Source organism: Hylaeus anthracinus, unplaced genomic scaffold (genome assembly GCF_026225885.1).
Source record: "Hylaeus anthracinus isolate JK02 unplaced genomic scaffold, UHH_iyHylAnth1.0_haploid 0, whole genome shotgun sequence".
Lineage (NCBI taxonomy): Eukaryota > Metazoa > Arthropoda > Insecta > Hymenoptera > Colletidae > Hylaeus > Hylaeus anthracinus.
Genome location: NW_026533254.1, coordinates 17660167 through 17683245, shown reverse-complemented (window position 1 = coordinate 17683245; position 23079 = coordinate 17660167). Strand labels below are relative to the sequence as shown.

The 23079-nt window shown below is 43.3% G+C and overlaps 1 protein-coding gene across 6 annotated transcripts in view; it reads left to right on the top strand.

Annotated features, from left to right (window-relative positions):
• The window catches only part of LOC128886903 (RING finger protein 44), a 37956-nt gene that overhangs the window by 4997 nt on the left and 9880 nt on the right, over positions 1 to 23079 (top strand). For 2 of the 6 annotated variants that reach the window (XR_008459933.1, XM_054142163.1), the window contains exons 2-5: positions 19585 to 20063; positions 22517 to 22718; positions 22809 to 22896; positions 22973 to 23076. Coding sequence is in view for 5 of the 6 variants with exons in the window: in XM_054142163.1 (XP_053998138.1) it covers positions 19831 to 20063; positions 22517 to 22718; positions 22809 to 22896; positions 22973 to 23076 (627 nt within the window). In the remaining variant the exon portion in view is untranslated. Of the gene's footprint in view, positions 1 to 43; positions 1226 to 19584; positions 20064 to 22516; positions 22719 to 22808; positions 22897 to 22972; positions 23077 to 23079 lie in introns of those variants that run through there. The other 4 variants (XM_054142171.1, XM_054142180.1, XM_054142193.1 and 1 more) reach the window with 4 other exon arrangements.

Genomic DNA, 23079 nt, shown 5'->3' with positions numbered 1-23079 from the left:
TCTCTCTCTCTCTCTCTCTCTCTCTCTCTCTCTCTCTCTCTCTCTCTTCCTTGCTTGTTCAGTCGTTCGCTCAGTAGGTCCAACCTTTTTTTTTATTTGAAGGTCCCTTCATGCTCGCGGCTTTAGCATCAGCACTCCCTCGATGTAGGGTCGCCCCTATCTTCCTTCCTCTCGGCTACCCTTCACGATATTAAACCCTGTAGGATCCAGGGATGTACAACGCGGAGCATTTTCATGGTTCCCGTTGGCGAATATATTCTTGTCGTTAACCTTCAAGAACGTGAAGCAAATTTAAGCTATTCGTAAATGCTTGCTTGTTGGGAATATATTTTTAAACAAACAGACCTCGTGTAGTCGTGTATACACGAGTGGTGTACACTGTCCCGTTAAAACTACTTACATAGCGATACTGTCATCGTACTTTTACGTTTAATGTCAATCGATAGCATCATTATGTAGGAGAGGACATAAGTTACGTGGTATAAAATTCGCAATTCAATGCACGCAGTGCACTTTCTCTTCGATTAAGAATGATATTATACAGGTAAAATAGACACTGACCGGGTCACAGTTTGCCCATTGATTCGATCAAGTTAAATCGCATAAGGAAACCTACTTCGTACATTGAAAAACATGGTCAAATTCTCTCGTATCACCAAAAGCGCTCTCATAGGCCAACAGAGATAGTTGAGAAGAAAAACGGCGAGAATAAAGTTAAATTCTATAGAACCCACGTCGACAAAGTACTTATCGACCGTATCGTAGCAAGAGCAATAGGCGCGGGGCACCGTGATCGTATCGGACGGTCGTGCGACGGGTCTACCCCCACCACGCGATTCTCTGTCCCCACTCCGCGGGTACCTCCCCTACGAGTCTAGCGAGCCGCGTTTCGTCTCAGTCTGTCGCGCGCCGCCAACGGGTCTGGTTGTGTGTTTCGTTCACGGTGTGCGGTGGTGGTTGTTCACGGACGCGCGTGTGTGCGTGTGTGTGTGCCCCTGTGCGCGTTGGCGTGCGTACATGCGTGTGCCTTCTACGGTGCCACAGTGTGTACGTGCGTCTGATACTATCATCGTGGCCTCTGCTTTCAACCGTTCGCACACAGAAACGGTGTGACATCGAGGCATGACAGCAACGCGGGAGTGTTACCCCATACGGTAGGAAAAACTTGGTTCTGTCGTGCTTCTTACGCCGACCGTCGATCGTGTGCAACTCCGAACGTTGCCAGGTTAGAAAAAAACTCGAACCTCCTTCGTCTAGTTAGAACGTGTTCCGAGAACGGGCACACTTGGCCACACGGATGTTTTATCCGAATCGATACTCCCTCCGGCGGGCATTTCGTATCTTGCGGAACCGTACACCGGATATACACTTTTCCTTGAACACGAGTTCGAAACAATGTGACAAAAGATAAACACCTCGTCATAATCTGACACGTATCTCGCCGTCGCGTTGGTACTCCTTTACCGTGGTTATCCGTCGATCGTTTCGCCAGACTCTGTTCCGCTACGTCAATGCTTCTCTCAACTCATGCTCGTCACGCGTTCAGGCTCGCTGCAAACAGACTTCGCTAAGGATAGTTGCATGACACACGATTCACATTCATCGTTATTAACATGGGAATGTTGCCATTGAACGAAATTTCACTCTGCCCAATTATTTTTTTCTTTCTACATTTCTCGGTGTTACGAGGCGCGCTCAGGCCAAAAATGCCAAAAAAACCGGTTGCGAAATTTAGAGTACGTAGGTACGCGTGTATACTGGTCCCTGGTTTGCTGAATATCTCCGGAGTGGTTTATCAGAGAACCGTGAAAACTAATGTAGGAATTTATGTTTTTGGGTCATCGGTGCTATTGTATTTTTAGGACAAATATTTAGAACTTTTTCAGGATTATCGTTCATTTCATTGATTCTTGAATTTGAGTATATTCGAACATAACCTAAGACGTACATTTTTACGACTACGTTGCCAGCTTTTGTTCATCGTTAATATTTGACGTTTCGTCAGTTTTTCAAGATCGTGTTCTTTCCTCTATGATACAAAAAAAAAAAAAGTGTTAGAAAGAAGCATCGATTCGAAAGATACGGCGTACGTAGAGCTACCTACGAGAACAAAGTTAGCGATGCTCGATGTAAGAATGAATTCCCTACAGGTTATCGAAGATTTATGAATCATGAATTAAGTAAAGTTTCTCCAGTTGCTTGCGATAATCGATAGGGTAGATAGAAATATAGATCGATGGAAGGAGTGTAGTTCAAGCAGGAGTGTTTAGAGATACATCTGTGCAGTATTGCTAGAATATTGTCTTTTCTTTTGACCAAACGTTATTTTTTTTTCGAAATCTCGATAGATTTTTTTTGTCTCGTGTATACCTTCTCTTAGTTGGAACATTGAAAACGTTTAAAAATATTTGCAATTTCTACAAATAATTTCTGATCTGTTCGATAGAATAATTTGAATTTCACTCGAAGCTTGAGCCAATGCACCCACCGGTGTGTACCGGCGTGAAGATAGTCTCGTATCGAGACTCGAATCCGTTCGAAGCCATAATTTCGTCGTGTGCTCGTTGTTGCGTCGTTCTTATTTCTATCGATAACGAAGTGTACAGGGAATCGAACCGATTGTGTGCGTGACCGAGTGACACGAACCGAAAAGGTTACCAGGTATATATTCTTGCGCGTTATTTCTGTCATCTCTGAAACTGCTTCGTGAAACATTAACCCGTAAGCGAAGTGTATTCGTCATTGGTGAAGGGTAAACGCGCGACGATAACTACCTTGAACCGTTGGGGAATTAACGGGCACGAATACATCTCGTAATTCTCGCGTCATTTTATTCGAGGGAAATAATTTTAACATTTTCGATGATCGAGTTTGATCAGGATCTGGGTTGCGAGAAATTACAGATTGAAAGTAGGACGTGTTAGTGAACAATGTTAAGGCCAGGTTTACGTAGAGTTTTTTTTTTTTTATTAGGGATGTTTTTTATGATTTATTGGAATTAATTGGACGGCTTAGACAAAAATAAATCTGGACACTAGCGTAGCCGTCTGGTAGCGATTAGTCGATTTTTTGCCATGGCAACCAATACTTCGTCAGCTATTATTGAGACAAGATCGCGTGCTCTCATAATTTATAAGAATTGTGAAACATAATATAAGTATCAATTAAGAAGCATTTCCGAAAAATGAGAAATATTGTCGAATTCTATTAAATATCCAATCGCTACGCTCTCTCTACGTCTCACATTCGAGCATTTATCGACGTTTGGGTTATCATCGAATATTAACATTCAGATAATTGAAACATCGATAAATGCCAGTTTAAGACCGCCAAATTGTAGTCCTTATCTCTGTTCGCTCAAGTTTTTCCGTTAATATTATTTTTAAATAGCCAACGTGATCGGACGTCCTTGGAACGTGATTCACCGGAACAAAAGTTAGATAGTAAAAATTAATACAATGACCATTGTTGGCGGACAATTTTTGACGCGCAGTAGACTATGGATTCGAGTACAAGGTGTGCATACAAGGCGTCTCTGTGCTCCGTTTGTTTCTTTCTTCCGTCGCTTTCCTTCCGCGGTTTCTCTTTCTTTCCTTTGTCACATCAGAAGGATTCTACCGGCGATCCATGCTTCGCCCATCCGGCCATCCGCCGAAAGAAATGCGATACTGTCGCGATAAACAATGTGCCTTCACCTTCTCCCTCGTAACGTTTCTTCTTCTGTTTCGCGCGTCGTCACGTTCCCGAACATGGAATTTTTCTGGTCTACGTTGCCTTCTTGATTCTGTTGCGTAGTAAACGAGATCAGATGATCTTGAGGGCGATACTCTAGTTAGGATTTTCATCAATTAATTATGTGGCTCTATACTCGATCGTTTATTACCCCGATTTGAACAGATATACAGTCAGTGTAAGAAGTATGCGTGCAGCAACCAATTTAAAATAAAATTAATAGAGAAAAGAAATAAGAGGTTAACATTAAGAGTAACAAACTTCGATTTACGGAAAATCTGCTCGAAAAATACGTAGGAATGTTGGTTAATTATTTCTCTACCCTAAAATTTATTAATCATATAAATATATGCAGTCTTATTTTGAATTGGTTCCTGTACGAATACTTATTACACTGACTGTACTTACTCGTAATTTTGGTAAAGTACCAACCTTCCAAGTCCTCAACCTGATCTCTATTTGTCCTTGGTTGTTCGAACGACAAGCCGCGGCAGCAATTATTCGTTATTCCAAGCTCTATCGGCGTGCAAAGCCTCATCGATCGACTCGACTCGTATCTAGGGATCTTCCCTTGTAAGGATGCGAGAACCGTAGGCACCGTTCCCCGGGATGGGCGATGTCCACTTCCTGAAAAAACCCAGGTGGACCCTGCCGCCTTTCTTCGGCTACCACCTGCCCCGTCCCTCGCAACAAGCCGTTCTCGCCAGCGCGCGCTCTCCGTGCAGACGATATTCCTCATCCAGCCTGGCCTGCCGTCTCGTTTCGAAACGAGAATGCGTGAGCTGTAATTCCACGTCGATCGATAAAGAAAACGTTTTCGATTCCCCTCGCGTTTTCTAGCAAGAACGAACGGGTGAACCGTAGCCGTGCGCCTCGGTTCCGATCTAACGAAATATTAACGACAACTCCGCGAACGTAGTTCTCGGATTGCCTCTATTAGTAGCGAGCCGTACGGGGTGGAGAAAAGTTGGTTGGTTCTCGATGAGGATTCGCGTGAATTTGCAGTAAATTTGAAAAGTAAAATTTGGGGAACGTTACGTTAGTAAGAGTAGTTTTAATGGTTTGTAAATGTATCGGGTTGTCCAGAAAGTTCGTGCCAATTTTTAAGAAAACTTCAACGGCACATTTGAATTGTGATATATATTTATTGAATTACGTACAGTGGGTGTAGATAGTATTCGTACACCGATCAATTTCCAAAGAACAAAAAACTGTGTAAAATTGTAATTTATTAACTTATTTTTTTTTATAAACAACGACATTCTACGTATTCTCGGAAATGTCTAAAATAGATAGATTACAAGAAAAAAGGAAAAAATAGCTATTTGTGTAAGTTGCAAAATTAACAAGAAAAAAAAAACAATTAATCGATAGAAATATATAAGCAATAAGTATTCGGACAACTGTTTAAAAGTACTTTACTGGAAATTTGATGTTTTCTAATTCGCACGGAGCAATAAACTAATGTGTTTACGTTACAATTTCTGCTGTAAATGGTTCGTCATAAGAGTCGTCCAAATACTTATTGCATCTATACTTTCGCCCGCTTTTCCCATCTTTTTGTTAATTTCACAAATTATATTAACTAGTAAATGTCGTTTGAACTATATCTATCTTAGAGACTTTCGAGAATATATAAAGTATCACTGATTACAAAAAAAAAAAAAGAAGTTAAGAAAGTAAACAGAAAGTTCGCAGAATAGTTTTTTGAGAAATTGATCGGTATACAAATACATTCTACACCCACTGTAGGTACCATTTTGTTCCACAACCTTTCCACTTTTTAAGGGATGTACATATACATGTTACTTATTTTCAGCCATTTCGACGTATTCAGACCTGCATCATCTATCGAAAATCGCCATGGACATTCCGGACAACCGAATATTTGAAATCATGTCTAAAATATTCTCAAAGTTACAAGTAGCATTACATAAAGTCTCTACAAGAAACAGTTAATACTTGGACTCCTAATGTGACTTCTCCCCTCAACACGGTCACTGTCCGTGACCCGTATGCGGGTCACAGCATAGTGCTATTGAACGCGTCGCTAAGGGGCCCGACAGTGAACGTATTAAAATATTTCTTTTATTTACAATCAGTGTTCTCGTGAAGCTATTCGGTTATATTGTAGTAATCTACCGGTACAAACCTATAAGCTTACGTCGGTTCGATTGAAAAAGTCGTTTACTGCCGACCCTCCCTTTGTTAATCGTAAGGTCCCCTTGTTAATTGTCTGTCGGGCCTCTAAGCTCCAACGGTTCACGCTGGTCTTCATCGAACCAAGTTTCGACTTTCCGACCTAGCCCGGACTTATCCTCTTCTCCTTCCCAATGCTTCTGTCCCTTTTGGGACATGCCCCTTTGGAAGCCAAGAAATTTCCTTGAACACGGTCGTTGGACGATGACAGAGAGGACCGACGGAATACACTGGCCGTTTATTTTCGCATCGCGAGCGGTTCATCCGTGAAAATGACGCGTTTGTAGTGGCTATGTACTCGAAACACTCGAGTAGCTTGAAATTCGTACCGAATGTAACTGTGTTTGATCATTCGAGGAATAGAGTCAACAGACCCTCGTTCCTTGGGCACAGTCGAAACGCTTTCAGGGCCCCACGAAACACGTCCATCTTGTTTATTCTACGGAAAAGGCTCTGTTGACGATTTTTGCTAGTAGCCAGTCCCATCAAGATTCGTTCTCTCTATGTTTGTCGAAGAAATGTGTCTAAAGAGAATTTTCAACGTTTCGACCGTTACGATAGCCGTATCTGGCTTTTATCCGTCGCCATTTTTCCACTTCTCGAAACGTTTCGAATAGACGCCATTTTCCAACAGCTTTGCTTCGCAGTCTCTGCATGTACGACGCTCAGCCCGTGTCGTGGTTGTTATTAATCTTCCCGATGACGTCTACGCGACGGTAGCACAATGATAACAGATTCGAAACTGTTTGCACGTTCGTGGAAAGACGTGCATTTCGCTCGAAAGCTCGCTATAATGAAGCGTTGCTATCTGTGACGTGCCCTTTCAACGAAGTTGCAATAGAAATTGAAATGATCGACGTCTTATCGATCAATTTCACTTCTGCTTCATTTTTTCTTTCTTTCTTTAAAAGAAGTTAGGATTTGTTCTAACAGCGCGATCTTGTACAGCTGTGTTTGCCTAACTATGCGACGTAATTACTGAGAGAGAGTGTCTTCGCAGCCAAGGGAAACGCGAAAGAAATTTTGTATATAAATGCGGATAACTCGAACAGCTCTTTCGACATTAATACATTAATCGTACATGATTTTATTTACATTTTCGAACGTACCACTTGTATCGTTCGATCGACTTCGTCGACTCTAGATTTTATTTCCAGGAATGTGTCGAAACATATTTGCATCTTCATGACGTGTATTTCGCATTATTTGTTGTACGGAGAGCAGTAAGTATTATTTATTTATTAGCGTGAGAGTTTTGTAAGCATTCGATTCATACGTAACTTTTTATGTTTCTCTTTCAATCAATAAAACTAAACAACCGAAAGTTCGTTTTTTAGAAGCTGTCTTACAGCTGAGTATTCGTTAAATTTTTACGTAAAATCACGTCATCGTTGAATTCTCGACGTGGTCTCGATTCCTCGCGATGATCGATAGCGGAATATCTTGGTTCAGTTGCACGTTAACGTAAGAATTAATACTCGAGTCTTCACAGCCCGGAACATCGGCAGCGATATGGAAACTAAGCACTTTATACTGTTTATACACGTACACGTGGTATTGTCATCAGATCTTCCACGATCGCCTTTTGTCGATCTGTCACAGTCGAAAATAATCAGGCACATATTTCCTTCGCGAAAGGAAGCGTGTGCAACACTTCACCAAGTTCACTGTCGACTCGAGAACTCTTTTACGGAGTTCCGTAAAGATTCGGCGCGTCATTTCTCCGTTTTGCCTGATGAGATGCAATTATTTATAACAAGCGTCCTCGCGCAACGCGCATAAAAATTCATAGAGTTGGATCATTTTAATCTGCGATATTTTTCTTTTTGAATATGCATCGCGAGTACGATTCTGTTTGATGTTTCCGTGTCGCGATTGGAAAAAAATGCTAAGCGTAATTTTGCATCCATTCACGGAGTGAATATTTTTCTTTTTCATTTTAATATTTGAGGGTATTAGTCGAATTTGGTAACTTTACTTGATATCAACGCACATTAACATCACAATTCGTCGAAATCTATACACCGCAAGAATTGTGTGCATCATCGGTTCTTTGCCGTGATATGATACCGCGACGTTCGTCAATAACCCGATAAAATGTCGCGATGCAACCAGCTATCGGCCTTCACGTTCGATTACCAGCTCAACTTTTCTGATCGCGTGAATGCGAAATTATCAGAAGTCCCCGTATTTTCTCTGAAATCGGAGAAGAATGTCCTCCAAAAAGAAAAAGAAAAAAAATAGTAGCTTGCTCGAGAATGAAAATTATTATAGTATTTGTAGTCCTCCACATATGCGATACTAAGTAGCGTACGGAATAGTCCAATTGGTTAAGGCGTCGACTGTCACTTCGCGAGACCAGAGTTCGTACCCTCTAACACTTATTTCTCGTACAAACTCCTACAAAGGATTTCTTCTGGTTTTTTTTCGGTTAAAATTCACTCTTTGGGACCTATTATCTTTAATATCGAAAATAGTAGCGTTCTTATAAAATACAAGTGTCGTAAAGTAAAACCTCATGTTCCAAGATTGAAATAATTTCAATGTTGTCGGGAATAATACCGTGAATATCTAGAAAACGAAATTCGTGATTATATCGTAAACCTTGGAATGGTACAAGCTCCGGGGTTCGAGGTGTGTATACTCATAAAGGTACCCCAATGAGTACAATAAAATTGTAAAATGATTCATCGGGTGGGCGAGTCGCTAAGTAAGAAACGTTGATCCGTGTACCTGGAAGAACGTTCGAGTCGCGTTCCCCAGGTACACAGTTTACGGCCGAAATCCTCGAGCGGCGTTAACGTCCGATGACTCGGCCGAACGACGTGTCCCGTAATTGTCCCACCCTGTACACAAAAGGGCAGGCTAGAGTCGTCGTGGAACTCTCGCGTTCAGGTTGCCTGGGTGTCGCAAGTAGTCGAGCAGACCGAAAGGCTCGGCCTGGTCGGTGGAAAGCGCGACGTAGAAAGTCCGGGGCGGATTTATGAATAGCACCGCTACCCAGCGCCCCCGCGCCTGACGACGGCGGAGGAGCGAAGGTGCACGGACACCAGGTGAAAAGGCTGCAGACGCGGGTCGCCACGGAAACCTTTCTCGAACGAACCTACAACGTTACCTGGAACGATTGTTGTCGCGCTCAGACCTGCTCGTAGGGAGAGGACGGGGCCTACCTCGAGGGCTCTGGCCACAATATCTATCATTATACGAGCCAGGGGAAACGTCGGGGATGGGCTCATCTCTCTCCATATACACGGTGATTCGTTTCGATCGAAATGATTAAATGTCTCGACGGATGAAGCTATCAAAGGAATATTTTCACGAAGGCTGGTTGATTTAGTTGCGTAGTCGAGGAGATTTGAAAAGCAAATTAATTTTTTTAATCGGGACTTTATGTATCTCGCATATCATTTATCTTAGATATTAGGTTGTCCGAAAAGTTTCTTTCGTTTTATTAATAAGTAATACATGCGCAATAGTTTATGTTTTATGTTACATTATTGAATTGTGCACGATTCATTTTGCTCCATTACTGTTCAAACATGAATATCTATGAAATTAGATTTGTCTATTTATAGAAACACGACCACATCAAACAATTGAGTGCAGCAACTCGCGAAAGAAACTTTCGGGACAACCTAATACATGGCCATTTATTGTAATACGAAACCTTAATTCTTTTTGACCAACCAGCGGTCAGCGTTCCATGGAGGATGTATGCCTTTAATGCACTTGGAATATGCGAAATATACAAGCGAATAGTATACATAAAATAGTAATGATTATTATTATTACATGTGATCTGTTATCGCAAGCTGGCTAACGATGACTATGATAATGGCAATGACACGTGTACATTTTGCTATTCTACATATTTCCATGCGCTATAAGTGCATACATTCTGCATATTTGCTCAAGCATCCATTTGCATACAGAAGATTGTTTCGAAGTAATCGATATTTCGACGAACAGAAATTCTTTGGTAAAGTCATATTTTCGAGGTTTTCGAGATTATTTGAAGGTCGACGAGTCTCTAGTGTTATTTTCTCTCTTCTTCTTCTTCTTCTTCTTTTTTTTTCTTCTTCGAGAATTCCTTTCGGCCATAAAGTAGGATACCAGAAATCATGAGACATCGATCAACGTGCCCTTCTCGGTTACGCAACGATTATTGCGACACCCTGTACATATTTTTCTCTCTGTAATTCGCTGCTGCGGCATGCGGGCACGGTGACGCATACGGGCGGCTCTTTCTTTCCTTCTTTCTCCCACTTTCTCCGAAGTCCTACATTTGTTTCACGAAGGAAACGAGGGGCTGGGGGTTGGGAAAAACGACGGGTAAAACTCTTGGGGTACCCTTCGGGTTGCAGCCCCGTGGAAATTTGTAGTTCTTTGTGACGGATATGCGGGCGTGCGTGTAGCGCGTTTTTTTAAGGTTATGGCTTAGAATCGTGTACGAGGAACGTTGGAAGAAGTATTCGAAGGAGACGCTCGGGAGCGAGATTAATGGAGGTTCGTTAACTGCTCTTATTGGGGAATTAGGGCTGCCCTGTCAATGGGTGGGTGCCGTTTCATGCTTTTTAATGTTTAACGATCCAGTGGTTCGGCGAGTCTGAAAATATTTCATTATACAGGGTGTCCCAAAAATGTTGGAGGTCCTTGAAAAGAATGGTTCAGGGGGTGATTTGAAACAACTTTTTCCTTAGCGAAATTGTTGTCCGACGTTTCGTTGAGGAGATATTAACGGAAAACACTGACCAATCAGAGCGCGCGGATACCGTTGGAGCGGCCGCGGTAGCGAAGGCTACGCGCTGAGCAGCTGCGTCAATATCCTTCGATGCACGTCGAGTCACTTGTTCGCGTACGGGAGCGGCTACCTAGCGCGTAGCCATCGCTATCGCGGTCGCTCCAACGGTATACGCGCGCTCTGATTGGTCAGTGTTTTCCGTTAATATCTCCTCAACGAAGCGTCGGACAACAATTTCGCTAAGGAAAAAGTTGTTTCAAATCACCCCCTGAACCATTCTTTTCAAGGACCTCCAACATTTTTGGGACACCATGTATATTCATTGTGTTAGTTGTAGAAATGAATTCGTTGCCTTTATATTGATTATTTATTTTGTTTGTTTGTTTATTGTAAGTAGAAATATTGGATCGTCTGGAAAGTCCATGCCGATTTTTAGTAGGCGATACAGGTCTGAATATATCGGAATGGCTGAAAACAAATAATATATGTACATCCCTTAAAAGGTGGAAAAGTTGTGAAACAAAATGTACATATATAATTCGATAAATATATATCAAAATTCAAATGTGTCTTTGAATCTTTCTTAAAAGTTGGCACGAACTATCTGGACAATCCAATATGTACAAGTCATTTTGTTACATAAGAGTACCAACCTTTATATGAGTCCACAAGCTAATCTTCGTTACAATGCATCTACAATTCAATGATTTATAATTGGCAATTTTGTTTTTGCAACTGTATATGCTATCCAGCACCGTTTTTAGATTCGTCTGGATACGACCGTGTCATTTTCTTTTTCCGTTTCATTTTGCTGTAACTTGGAGGGAGCCACTCACCTATGCTCAAAGGACGAACGAATCGAGACGTACGAGATGCGCCTATCGCGCGTTCCGCTTGCACAGGAAAACGCGTGGGTACCTCGGGCTAAGTCCTAGGAGATACTAACTCCGGAAAGCCAGTTATCTGACCGTGTATTTTTGCCTCGGAGTAAGAACTTCGTTTCAACGGAACTTGTAGCACGGATCGCTGAACGAATGCTTCTTCGAATTGCAAAAATCAGGCTCACTCGTGCTTTATAAATCGACGACGATGCGTTGGAATTCCAGGTTGAAATGAATATCCACAGTAGAAAAAAAACAACTCTTATAGTGTATGTTTTCGATAGCTTTGGTTTAGAAAAATCCTTTGATATCATGGAATATTTACAAATATATAGATCGACCGCAGAGAAATGATTCCTCTCGAAAAAATGCATCGAAAGTGTAGAGAACGACTTTTTTTCTCAACCTTCGTTTTCAAGAAAATCGAATTGGAACAGTCTTGGGGCTCGCGCTCTACAAGAAGCCCCGCGAGATCTTCTACGTCCATTTTCTCAGAAACCAAGCTTCGTATGGAAAAAAGTTATTCGTAGAATTTGACTCGTTTTATAACATACAATTATTCGTATAGTTGTATTTTATATGTTTAACGATCGTACCTTTCCAAGGTTCCCTATCAAGGGTTTGCCTCCTACTTTGCAAAACAGTAGCTAGAGTGAACCGTAGACGGAGACGAGTGAATCGTATAAGGACGTATAAGTACAGCCTCGCCAGGTCACGACGCTAATTTCCTTAGGCAAACCGTACGCGTAAGGACTCGTTAGTCATCGGTTGTGACTAAGAAACGTTGGAAGCTTGGCTCGCCAAGTTTTCCCTTGTTCCAGGACAAATTTGTTTAATAGTCATAGAGCGTACGAATACTTTTGTGATTAACTATACATATATACAAAACTTGCAATTTAACAATAATTCGGTATAATCCAGGAAAATGAGTCCACGAATAACGCAATGATTACATATTGTATAGATTTTCGTCGCTCCAGGTATATATTCCTTATTCGTCGAAATGTCAAAAAATGTTTCAAATAAATCTCCAAGAGAATGAAATTCTACGGAAAAAAGTTCGGTAAACTTTTTCTTTATCTTCTCTAACAAAGTCGTATAAAGGTCCCAAACTATTATGGGGCACGCTACGTTCATTAGTTTCGAGTATAAGCCCCCTTTGGTGGATTTGCGAGCGCGGCACTGGCTTCATCGACTATAAACAAACGCGGACACGCGATGCACCGACGCGTACAGTACTTATAAGCAGAACAGGCTGCCGTTTCCGGATTGCAGACGCGGCCCGGTTCGTTCATTTCGTGAAACCAGTAGGTCCAGTTTAGCGGGGCTAAGCGTACCTGTTATACTGTCGGTCGCATAAATTAAAATGTCGCGAGTTAATCTCGTCCAGTCGCTCCCGTAAGATAAGGCAGGGGTGGGACGATGTGGGAGACTGAATAATTGTTTGCACAGCTGATTGGGAATATTCGATTAGGTATAGAAATTAATTTCAAGCCTTTTTATAGTAAACTTAGTATTTATTGAAATAAGACTACCGAGCATTGCTGTAATCACATCGTAAACTTCCGATCGTTCTCTTGGTCGCATAGAAGTGTGTTGGTCACCGATTAATAGTAATCAACCTTTGCAGCAGGGCTAAATTCTCAAGAGAAGAGAGAAAAGCCGTTGCCTGACCGGTACATCCTTTGAAGACCAAAGTGGAAATTTCTCTTCCCCATCGCTCTTTCTCTCCCTGTCCGCCGTCGTGTTTCCTTCCCTTCGTGTCCTCTCTCTCTCTCTCTCTCTCTCTCTCCGACTCTCTCCGGGGTGCCAGCCAGTTTCGTGATACGAAGCGGTCTGGATCGATAGAGGACTGAGCTCCTTCGAGTTCTCTCGAGCTGGCGATTCCTGGAAGATTCGAAGGAAGCATTTTCGAGGAGAGGCGAGACTCGACGCAGGGTTTTGACCTGACGTAGTCCGTCGTCGCCCTAGGGACCGCCTTTTGTCGTTGCACCCAGGTCTTTTAAGGGCTAGTCCACTCGACCGGCCCTTAAAGTCTGCGGCCACACGTTCGTGAGACACGGAGGCCGCACCAGCTGTTGGAAAATCGAAAACGCGCAGCTGCTGCCTCCTCGAAACGCATAAATTCGAGCCTTTGTGGCGCCTAAGTCCAATTTTGCTTCGACGAGAGCCCATCGAGAGTTTTTGGGGATGAAACCTAGTCGTGGGAGTCGTCGTACGAGATCCTGCGGCACTGGACTGGTCCAACTCCACCTCGGCCGCGCTGAATTAACGAGTTTCGGATCTTCGACTCTTCCAACGCTATAGAAAACTTTAGAACCGGCTGGGGTCTGATTGGTTAGACTAGTTCCCCAACTCTGAGCTCGTGGACTGTTATCTCTAGACTATTGGGTAGGTGTAATATTCGCAAACTGGTTGGCAGCTGGAGTGTGATAGGCAGAATCGAAGTCTTCGGGGTTTTGCTTTGATTGTTACATATTCCTCGTCGGATTGTATTTTACGTTTAAGAATCAAATTTATATACCCAGGAGTCCCTTGAAAAACACGCCACGAGGATTTGAACTCGTTACCCATAGATTGGCAGTCGACGCCTTAACTATCTGGACCATTACTACACCCTACTACTCATCGTTCTTATTTGACTCGTTATGTAAAGACTTGACTCACACCTAGATCCTTGTTTCTAGCGCTAATAGTTCAAATACGTAATAATTCGAGTTAGATTCGATGCTAACAAAACGGTTGCCGTCCGTATTCGACAGAGACAAAACTTTGATCGGCATCTAGGCTATCGGTAGACCCGTAACTGTAGGAAAGTAACCTACACCGGTGTTGATTACAGCCGTATTTCGCGACTCACTGATGGGATTATTAAACTTGGCGCGCACAGAGATCGTCTGACCCCGTTCAAGCCAGCTTTTGATCACATTGTTGTCTCGAACGGTGCACGCGCTTCTCGCGGACTCCTTCGTCCCTCGCCTCGACGGTTTTTGCGTTTGCCGTTTCTCGAGAGAGCCGCTTCCACTGCAGAGGAGTTTAAAGGTAAACGGGTTTCTCCGTGGACACACGAACGCTGCATCATCCTGAAGCCTCTCTCGTCCTGTTCAGTTTTTTTTATAACCGAGAATTCTTTATACCTTTATAAGTTAACGTGCAAGGTCCTAGGGAAATTATTAACGAAAACGATTGGCTTCTTCTAACGATGAAATGAAAGAAAAATTGCGTCTTCGGATTGTCGAGTTCAAGTTGTTGTCAAGTTGGTAAGCGTCCAAGATCGGTGAAACCAAGTTCCACGGACGCGACACCCCTATTTCTTCTATTTACATATAAAAAACGGAAAAATTGAATCGAACAAAAGGCTAAAATGGCACGTGACACCACTCACGTGCATGCGAGGGGAGCACTGGGACATCGATGCGGTAATTTGGTTGAACGTCGTAGCCCTTTGTTCGTCTCGTTACTGAAATTCTATTCCCCCTAGAGAAAATGGACCGCCGATACCGCCGCTACAAAGTCAGCTAGGTTTTTATCATTGCAACAAAGGGACGTATTAGCCGTTAAATGGCGCTTAATAGCACCTGTTAGGCTGCTTTGCTTCTTGCGTTGCTACTCTTAATGATATACAGCGCCGATGGATACGGCAAATATGTGCGGCATATGGTGCACCCTGACGACGCCCTGTGCACGTGCACTATGTTATCTTTATCGATGGAATAAATGTCGTATTAACGGACGAAACGTGTCATTAGGGTGTCTCGGAAAATATCGCGCTCTTCGAACCTTTCATTTACTTGCAAGGGAAGCGTCTCGAGCTGTCAGAACTGTACAAAATTTTAACAATAATCGCGGAACCGTCGCTCGGAAGCAATTTTTCATACAAAAAGAGATCGAAAAGTCCTTTGCCGTTTTACAATCCAAAGTCTCGTTACCTAAATGCAAGCGATTAAAGTTAGCAAGCGCGACTCCCAACGCACCGCCATTTTGTGGCCCCAGTCAGCTGGTCTTTGGGTTGCGCACTCGTTTCCGCGCAGGTGTTTGTACAAAAACTTGAACTGCTCGTATGCATCTCGACGAGAAAGCTTCGGATTGCGAAGTGGAAAAGGACTTGAATATCATCGACGGTATACAAATGAGAAGAGAAGGAAGACACCTCGTTGTCCTTTCGCTCTGTGATCTCTCCGGACGACCATGATCTTCCTCGGCTCGACAGGATGATCCTCTAAGGGTACATGAAGAGTTTCATGCGAAGAGAACGATGACTAGGCTGCAGATTTTATATTTAACATACATAACATATACATAATGTATGTTGAATATATTCTACAATTATTATAATGATATCGTTATTTTATTTTGCATAAATGCATGTAACGTTTGATTATCCACATAAAATCCACAGTCTAACGATGATTTTTCTTTTGGGAATATTCTGTGATCCTTCCAAGATGCTCGTGTCTCCCACTTCCGGTTGGACCATTTCATTTCACTCGTCTACCTATTGTCAAACGACCATCAACCGTTATTATCGCGAGGATAATAACGAAGTTTGTCGCCTATCTTCCGTGGAATACTCTTATCGCCTTGCGACATATGGCGTGTTCACCTGGCGCCTAGACTACTCGAGTGTTGCTTTCGATACGAATCCAACGATGGTCGTTGGAAAATTTACATAAACCCACAGCTGACAGAGAGTCGTTGGTACTTCTCGTGCGTCGCATTTCCGTCGACGACAGACGTAGAACGAGTCCGAGCAAATCGAATCGCAATAGACCGCAGCTGGATCGTCGAGGGGTCTGACGTTTAGGGGTTCCTCTCGCTCTGGAGAAAAAGGCACTCTGAACAAATCTTTGAAGTTTACCCAACCTTGAACTGAATTCAAGTTCCAAGCTCTGAGCTTTGAGCTCGTACTCAAAATGATCAGAGTTCTCCAGAATTGTTTCTTTTAGATTTTGTTAAATCTCCAGACACGAGTCGCAACCCGGTCGGCTTACTGCTACTCTGACATTTTTTTCCTCGTGCTAGGGGCCCACGGGCCGCAGAGGAGCCGAAAGAGGCTGGCCCAAAGCAACGGGGCCTGGATATTCCGGTTCACTTAATCGTTTCTTTCGAGTTGAGATCGTGGCCGGGCTACACTCCCTCTCTCGGCTGGTTCCAACCGAAAAAATGAAAAAAGATCGGCCGCTTTGGATACACAAAGGACTGAGAAAACCTTCTAGCTCCGCCCGTAGAGCGCGGCTACTCAAATTGTCTGCCGGTTGTTGTCGAATATCGTGACGGAAATTTGTATGGGCTTGACGCGGCTATACAACGTGTCTCGTGAAATACGTAACGTCGCGACAGATGCATCGTTATTCGTCAAACTGTACGAATAATGAAAATTCGCTACCAGATGATACAATATTTACGATTCTTAAAATTCCGTGCTTTGAAGCGATCGGTAATCGCAAAAATTTACATGCAATTTACTCTATTGGTCCCATCAGAACGAATAAAGTATTCGAGTTTAACTAATCGAAGACTCGATGATACAAATTTATACATCTCCCAGCTAGTTGGATCTAGTTAAAACGGGCAACATCACGCCACGGTGTGTACGTGCATCCTCTGTCCATTTGCGCATGAAGCTTCTCGTTCTTCTCGTTATTCTTATGCAGCCCTGTACTTCTTGAATAGTCTTCTTGTAGTGGTTTCCTGCACAGACCTTTGGTATCAGGGATACGTTTATTGTAAACTCCCTCCTGCACAACTAACTACAACCATCCAGCTAACTGCAATATTTTTCATCATTGTCTAATGCAGGAATGGGCAACGAGGATCGGTAATGACAAGAGCACTCGTGGTTCGTGAGACACCGCTATAGAGATATTATAGATAGAGCAGAGGGAAGATCTCTGTGCTTCTGTGAATGTAAAATATATGTAATTATTAGAAGTGTAAACGATAACCATTTATCATTAACACACAAATGATATAAAAATACTCTGTTATAGAGAGACAGATAGGATACCACTGTCTAGCTCTCTTACTCTTTCTATAATATCTCTATGCACTCTTGGATATCGCGCGTGTCGCTACGAGCCAAGTGACGTCACGCTGAAACGTGATTGGCGGGGAGAGAGCGTAGGAGTGGGGTTAGTCAGCGCAGCAGAGCCTACGGCGTGCACTGAGGCACTGACGGCCGTCGCATGTGTTACACACATGCCTCCCTCCCCTGCTGTTGCTCCCCTCAAATCGCGTCTAACGTTGCCCATCTCTATTCTCTAGTCTCTAGTCTAACCCTAGCTTAGACTCGTTTGTTTGTGAATTTTCACCTTATTTTGTGCTTCTAGCTCTGCGCTAAAATAATGTCGAAACGTCACTCGTGCTTCGCGTGTCGACGAGCCATCGAAGAGGAGCGATCTCGTCGAATCGTTCGTTCGAGAGCACGCCACGTTCGTGGCGCAACGATCGTCGAAACCGTTGAGCGGACACGAGCTCAGCAGACGAAAACGTTTGCGAGATAACGAACACGTCGAGTATATTTCAAAGCAAATCTCGCAACAAAATAAATTCTACGGCAAATATTGTTTTTTTAAACGAGTCGTTCGACCTCTGAACATCGCGAGGAATGTTTCTTTACTTCCTGTTCGATGTTACGCGAAATCTGGCATCGTCGACTTACGAATGACGCAGTTGTTTCTAATGATCGATCTCGTCGTTGAATTTTGACGCAAGAGTGTACTTTTTTCCCCTCATTTTTTGTTTGTTCTTTATCTGATAACCGGGAATGAGCGCGGTCGAAGCAGAATTAGTACTACAATCGAGGCGCGTACTCGGCGCGTGGTTTCATAAATATTCCCGCGGAATTATTAAGCGCGATTTGCATACGTCGTTCGCGCGAATCGCTCCTTTTCGCGGGCTCCGCGGCGCGCAGACGGTGACAAAAGCAAACGTTTGCCAACGGCGAGCGAGAGACGAGGATCAACGAGAACGTTGAACAGCGAGGGGTATATACAGTGACGGACAAATGTATTTAGACAAACAGTTTTAAACGGATTAGTTTTTGTCACTTACATTTCTGATTATTAGAATGCGGAAATATACGTAACGTACGTTGAATATATGTTGCAATTCGTTGAAAATGAAGAATATTAGTTCATGTCATAAATAAGAGCCACAGTCTATTAATACGATTAGCATTTTTTCCATTTTTGTTTAAATGTATTAATTTTTATTTATTCCTTATTCTCTCATATGGAAATGTTTGTACGAATACATTTGGCTTGGATCCTGTACGTATTGGCACGTGGAAAGCTAGGTGGCGCCAGTGGCGCAGAGAGCTTCCATCCAAATGCCAAGAAAACGCATCCGAACTGGTCGCCACGCGATTCGAATGCATCGCTGAATGTTTTACTCGAATCGCTAACAACCCGTTCCCCCGTGACGACTTTTAATCACGCACGGTATCGCGTAATCGAGGCGGACGCGTGATTCGCCGGATGTAATCGCGAATTAGCGTGACAAGATAATGGTTCAACTCTCGTTATTTTTTGTTTTCAAATAATTGTAAACTCGATACTTTCCAAGTCGATTTGTCAAGTCGGTTAAGAGATTACTGGAATCCACTTGAAAACTATCGAGTTTATCTTTCGCCTGCAAGCAATTCTTAATTTTTAAATAATTGTTACTTTGCACTGCATGGTATGCTCCTCTGAAAAACACTTTCAAACGGTTTTTCATACCGTCGTTTTTACGACGGCGATCGTTAGGCGTTGAAAAACATCCTAAATAATATATTGTAAACGACACGACCACCTCAAATTTCGAATTTATTCGTGGGGTGTAGCGTCACTGTCGATTTTGATGAAATTAGCGGGGCCTTCGAGATCGGTAGTCCCGTACCTGGCGTTTCGAGCAACACATGCAATATGGCGGCGAGCTCGGATGTTCTTTCGACGTTTGGATAAGAGCGAGCAGGAGGTTGAAATCTCCTGAAATCATCCAGCCTTCCTCACTCGCCGTCGTCGTAACGTCGTTCGAATATCTCGCCAGGTTCGATACCTCGGAGGACTTCGCGCTGGGCGTGCACGTAAACAGGGGGCCAGAGAAAATACGAGCCGAGCGAAATTGCACGGTGAGGTTAACCTCGCCGTTTCTGCCTATTCGACAACGACACGAACGAGGAAAAGAGAAGAGATATATACGTGCTGGTGTCGTGAGAGCGAGAAGGTAAAAGGGGTTAGGAGTGGAAGGAAGGGTAGGATAGGATCGAAAGAGACAGAGCTCGAGGGGGAGGGAATGAACGGCCCTGGGAGTCATCAGCATCGCGGCTTGGGCATGCAGGGACGTTACAGGGGCGTAGTAAGCGGTGGCAACCCAACAGGGCCTCACTCGCGTCCACCAGCGCCACCTCACGGCCGCGGTGGATGGCATCCTCATAATCAGCACCCTCAGCACGCCCAGATACCTCAGCAGTACAACAGCAACAAGGAATATCCGTATCGACAGTGTCCACCACGCTTCCATAACGGGTATATAACGACACCGTGTACTTTTCGTCTGTTTACGAAATTTCGAGCAATGTTTCTTTCATTTGGAATATCCGGGACGATAATTAATTGGTAATGTCATACCAAACATTATCCTACGAAACGTAGGACTAAAACGCTTGGAAAACCATTCCCAACTAATTATTTTTAAGCGTGCAATCATTGGAGTTGTTATTTTCTTGCAAAAACAAGGTCCAAATCGTTGTTCTGAACTGTCCAAGTAAAAAAATCATTGCACTGTATCGACGACAAAACGGATCAAAACTTTACAATCGTTAAATAATTTTGTTCCCTTTTTGAGAACAATCGCGCGTCACACGAATCAATTGATCGATGAAAGTAGTACATATTTTTCTGTGGTGCAAACGCGCTACTCTGTGGAAACAAGGCCTTAGGGAGTGTAGCTTCGTAATGTAACTTCCACTTTAGGCCAGTTAGGCTAAAGGAAAAAATTTTTAGGCATGGGACACGACTTCGCGATGACAACACAGTTGATAAACACGCAGAGACGCTTTTATGTTACGCTAATCGTCGGTAGGCAACATGACGTCACTTGCGATTTTGAAAGAAATGCATGTAGGGTCGTCACTGGTCAGAGTATTAACGTGACTTTACAGTACGTGAAAACGAAACTTAAAGGCGGCCCTGGGTAAGCGAGAGCGAACGGTCAGCGCGAAAGTATTCTGTTAAGCGACGCGTACAGCCTAGCAAGTGTGTATTTAATTTTCAGAGTAACCGACATTGAAGAGTCCGACGATTCTAATCGACGATAATAAACGCGCGCAGGGGTGCCCCTCGCGATGCACACGTTACGACGCTGCGTGTTGCAGACGCTGCAACGGCGCACTTTTGTTTCCTCGTTCGTTGGTTCAGTCGCGTTCGGATGCCTCGTTAAAAAACCACGCGTTTCTTTCGATTTTCCCTGGTCGAGTCAAGCTGCTTCCGTTCGGGGGCATTTCGTCACCGGAAACGCGCGAAATCGCGCTGGGACGCTGGTTGTTGAAAATTTAACCGCAGTCTATGTTTACGCGACATATAGATAGGAGCATTCGCATGTGAAAAAACGCAAACGTTTAGCTTACTCTCTCGCGTGGCGATACGTTTGTGAAAGTGTATCTGTACATACGATCACGTTGTAAATAGAATAGAGAACATGTACACGAGACGTATCCACGAATGGCACGGTAAATGTAGAGCGAAAAATTGTCCCGTGTAAATTTCGACTCGTCGTGCGATTCGTTTCTGCATGAGACACCAATACAGCACACGACCTTCGATGTACGACTGGAATCAATAATCTTAGCATTCGTTAACAGAGTAATCATGATTTCTTCGTATCTACGAATGCTTGAACTTTTTTTTTTTTTTTTTTTTTTAAATTCTATTTCTTCTGTTCTCTGCGTGCCATGTTTACACGTTTCTTCACTGGTTATCTTGTTTAGCATGCAAACCGTACGAATATCAGTTCTGAATGAGTATAAGCATACAGTATTCTTCCTTCTGCGTCTGCATCTTCTTGTTGCTGCGTATTTTATTAATTCGCGCGAAGGGGTCCTACGTTATCGACCCAAATCGAAACGTTTAAAACAGGATCCACGTTCGATCGGTTACCGACAGGCCACTCGATAGATTTAGCGTTACGTATCTATTTATTGTATCGTTGAATGATTCGCGTAAACACGACAGGGCCTCGTCATACGACGGCCATCGCATTTATTCAGCTGCGCGATGCTAGAAATAATACCGTGGTTACTTCGTGACACGGTATCTAGTCCAACGGAACGCTTTATCGCGCGTTCGGTTTAGTAACGAGTTACGGATAAGAGAGCAGAAATGTCGTCGCCATGATGATAATTGCACGGTATAGGTCCGCGCCTCGTATAGGTGTGTTTATCGCTAACAGTTCCTCTGGCATATTCGAGCCGTTAAACCGGTACACAAGATACTAACTCTACGAGCAGATCAATACACGTCGTTGGTTAAGAATCGGCACGAGGATCACTTTTTCTAAATTACGCGTGATATATTACGGTGAAAGTACTTGGAAGATTTGCCGCTCTCGTGGCGCCATTACTTCTTTTCGTGTAACATTCAACCCAGATTCGATCGGGTGATTGTAATTTCGATGCAAATATTTGTACGAAGGGAAACAAACGTTTAAATTGCTTGGAAAAGAATAAATTCAATTTCATAGAAATTTTACGTTGTTTCGCTATAAGAGAGAGAGAGAGTGACCGAGAGGTTAGGTTTCTATTACAAAATTCACGATAATAAAAGGAAAGGCTACGCTTCGGTTAGATACATACATACGTATCGTTTACTATCGATTTTAACGTGACTTTATGGAAAAGGGCGTCGGTTACTTTCACTGTAACATAATTAGGGCGATTTTATGATACGATTGTGAATAATTCGATGGTTTTGTACACGTTTAGGGATTGTCCTGGGGTTGGTACGTCTTCCGGGCCAAACGGTAAGGAAGTTTCGTATCACGGGAACGTAGGCGGATCCAGCGTGGGGTATAAACCGCCCCCGCAACATAGTCCGCAATCGAGAGGGCCACCAGCACATTTTCCACAAGAGTCGGTGGGCCCACCTGCCAATTCTCCGCCATTGCATATCAACATCTGCGGCCAAGTAAGTGTTTCTCCTATCTCTCATCGTACATACACGAAAAGCGTTTTTACGAGACGAAAATATAAACAAAAGAAAAAAATACTCTCGCAGGAGAACACGATGCGTGGTCCATTATTGAACATGAGTCCAGGCCTTGGAGCTAGCGGCGTCGATATGGAGTACCGTAGAAGTTCTCAAGGTATATTCGGAGTTTCGAAACGGTCTATCGATCTTTGCTACTCGTACGCGTCTCCTCGTTGCGATCCTCCTGAAAGTAACGACACGTTTTTCAGCCACAAATCAGCTACCTCTGAGCCCTGTACAAATTCAACCGTCGCCGCCATATTACAGACAGCCTAGTCAAGACGATGGCAGAAAGGTA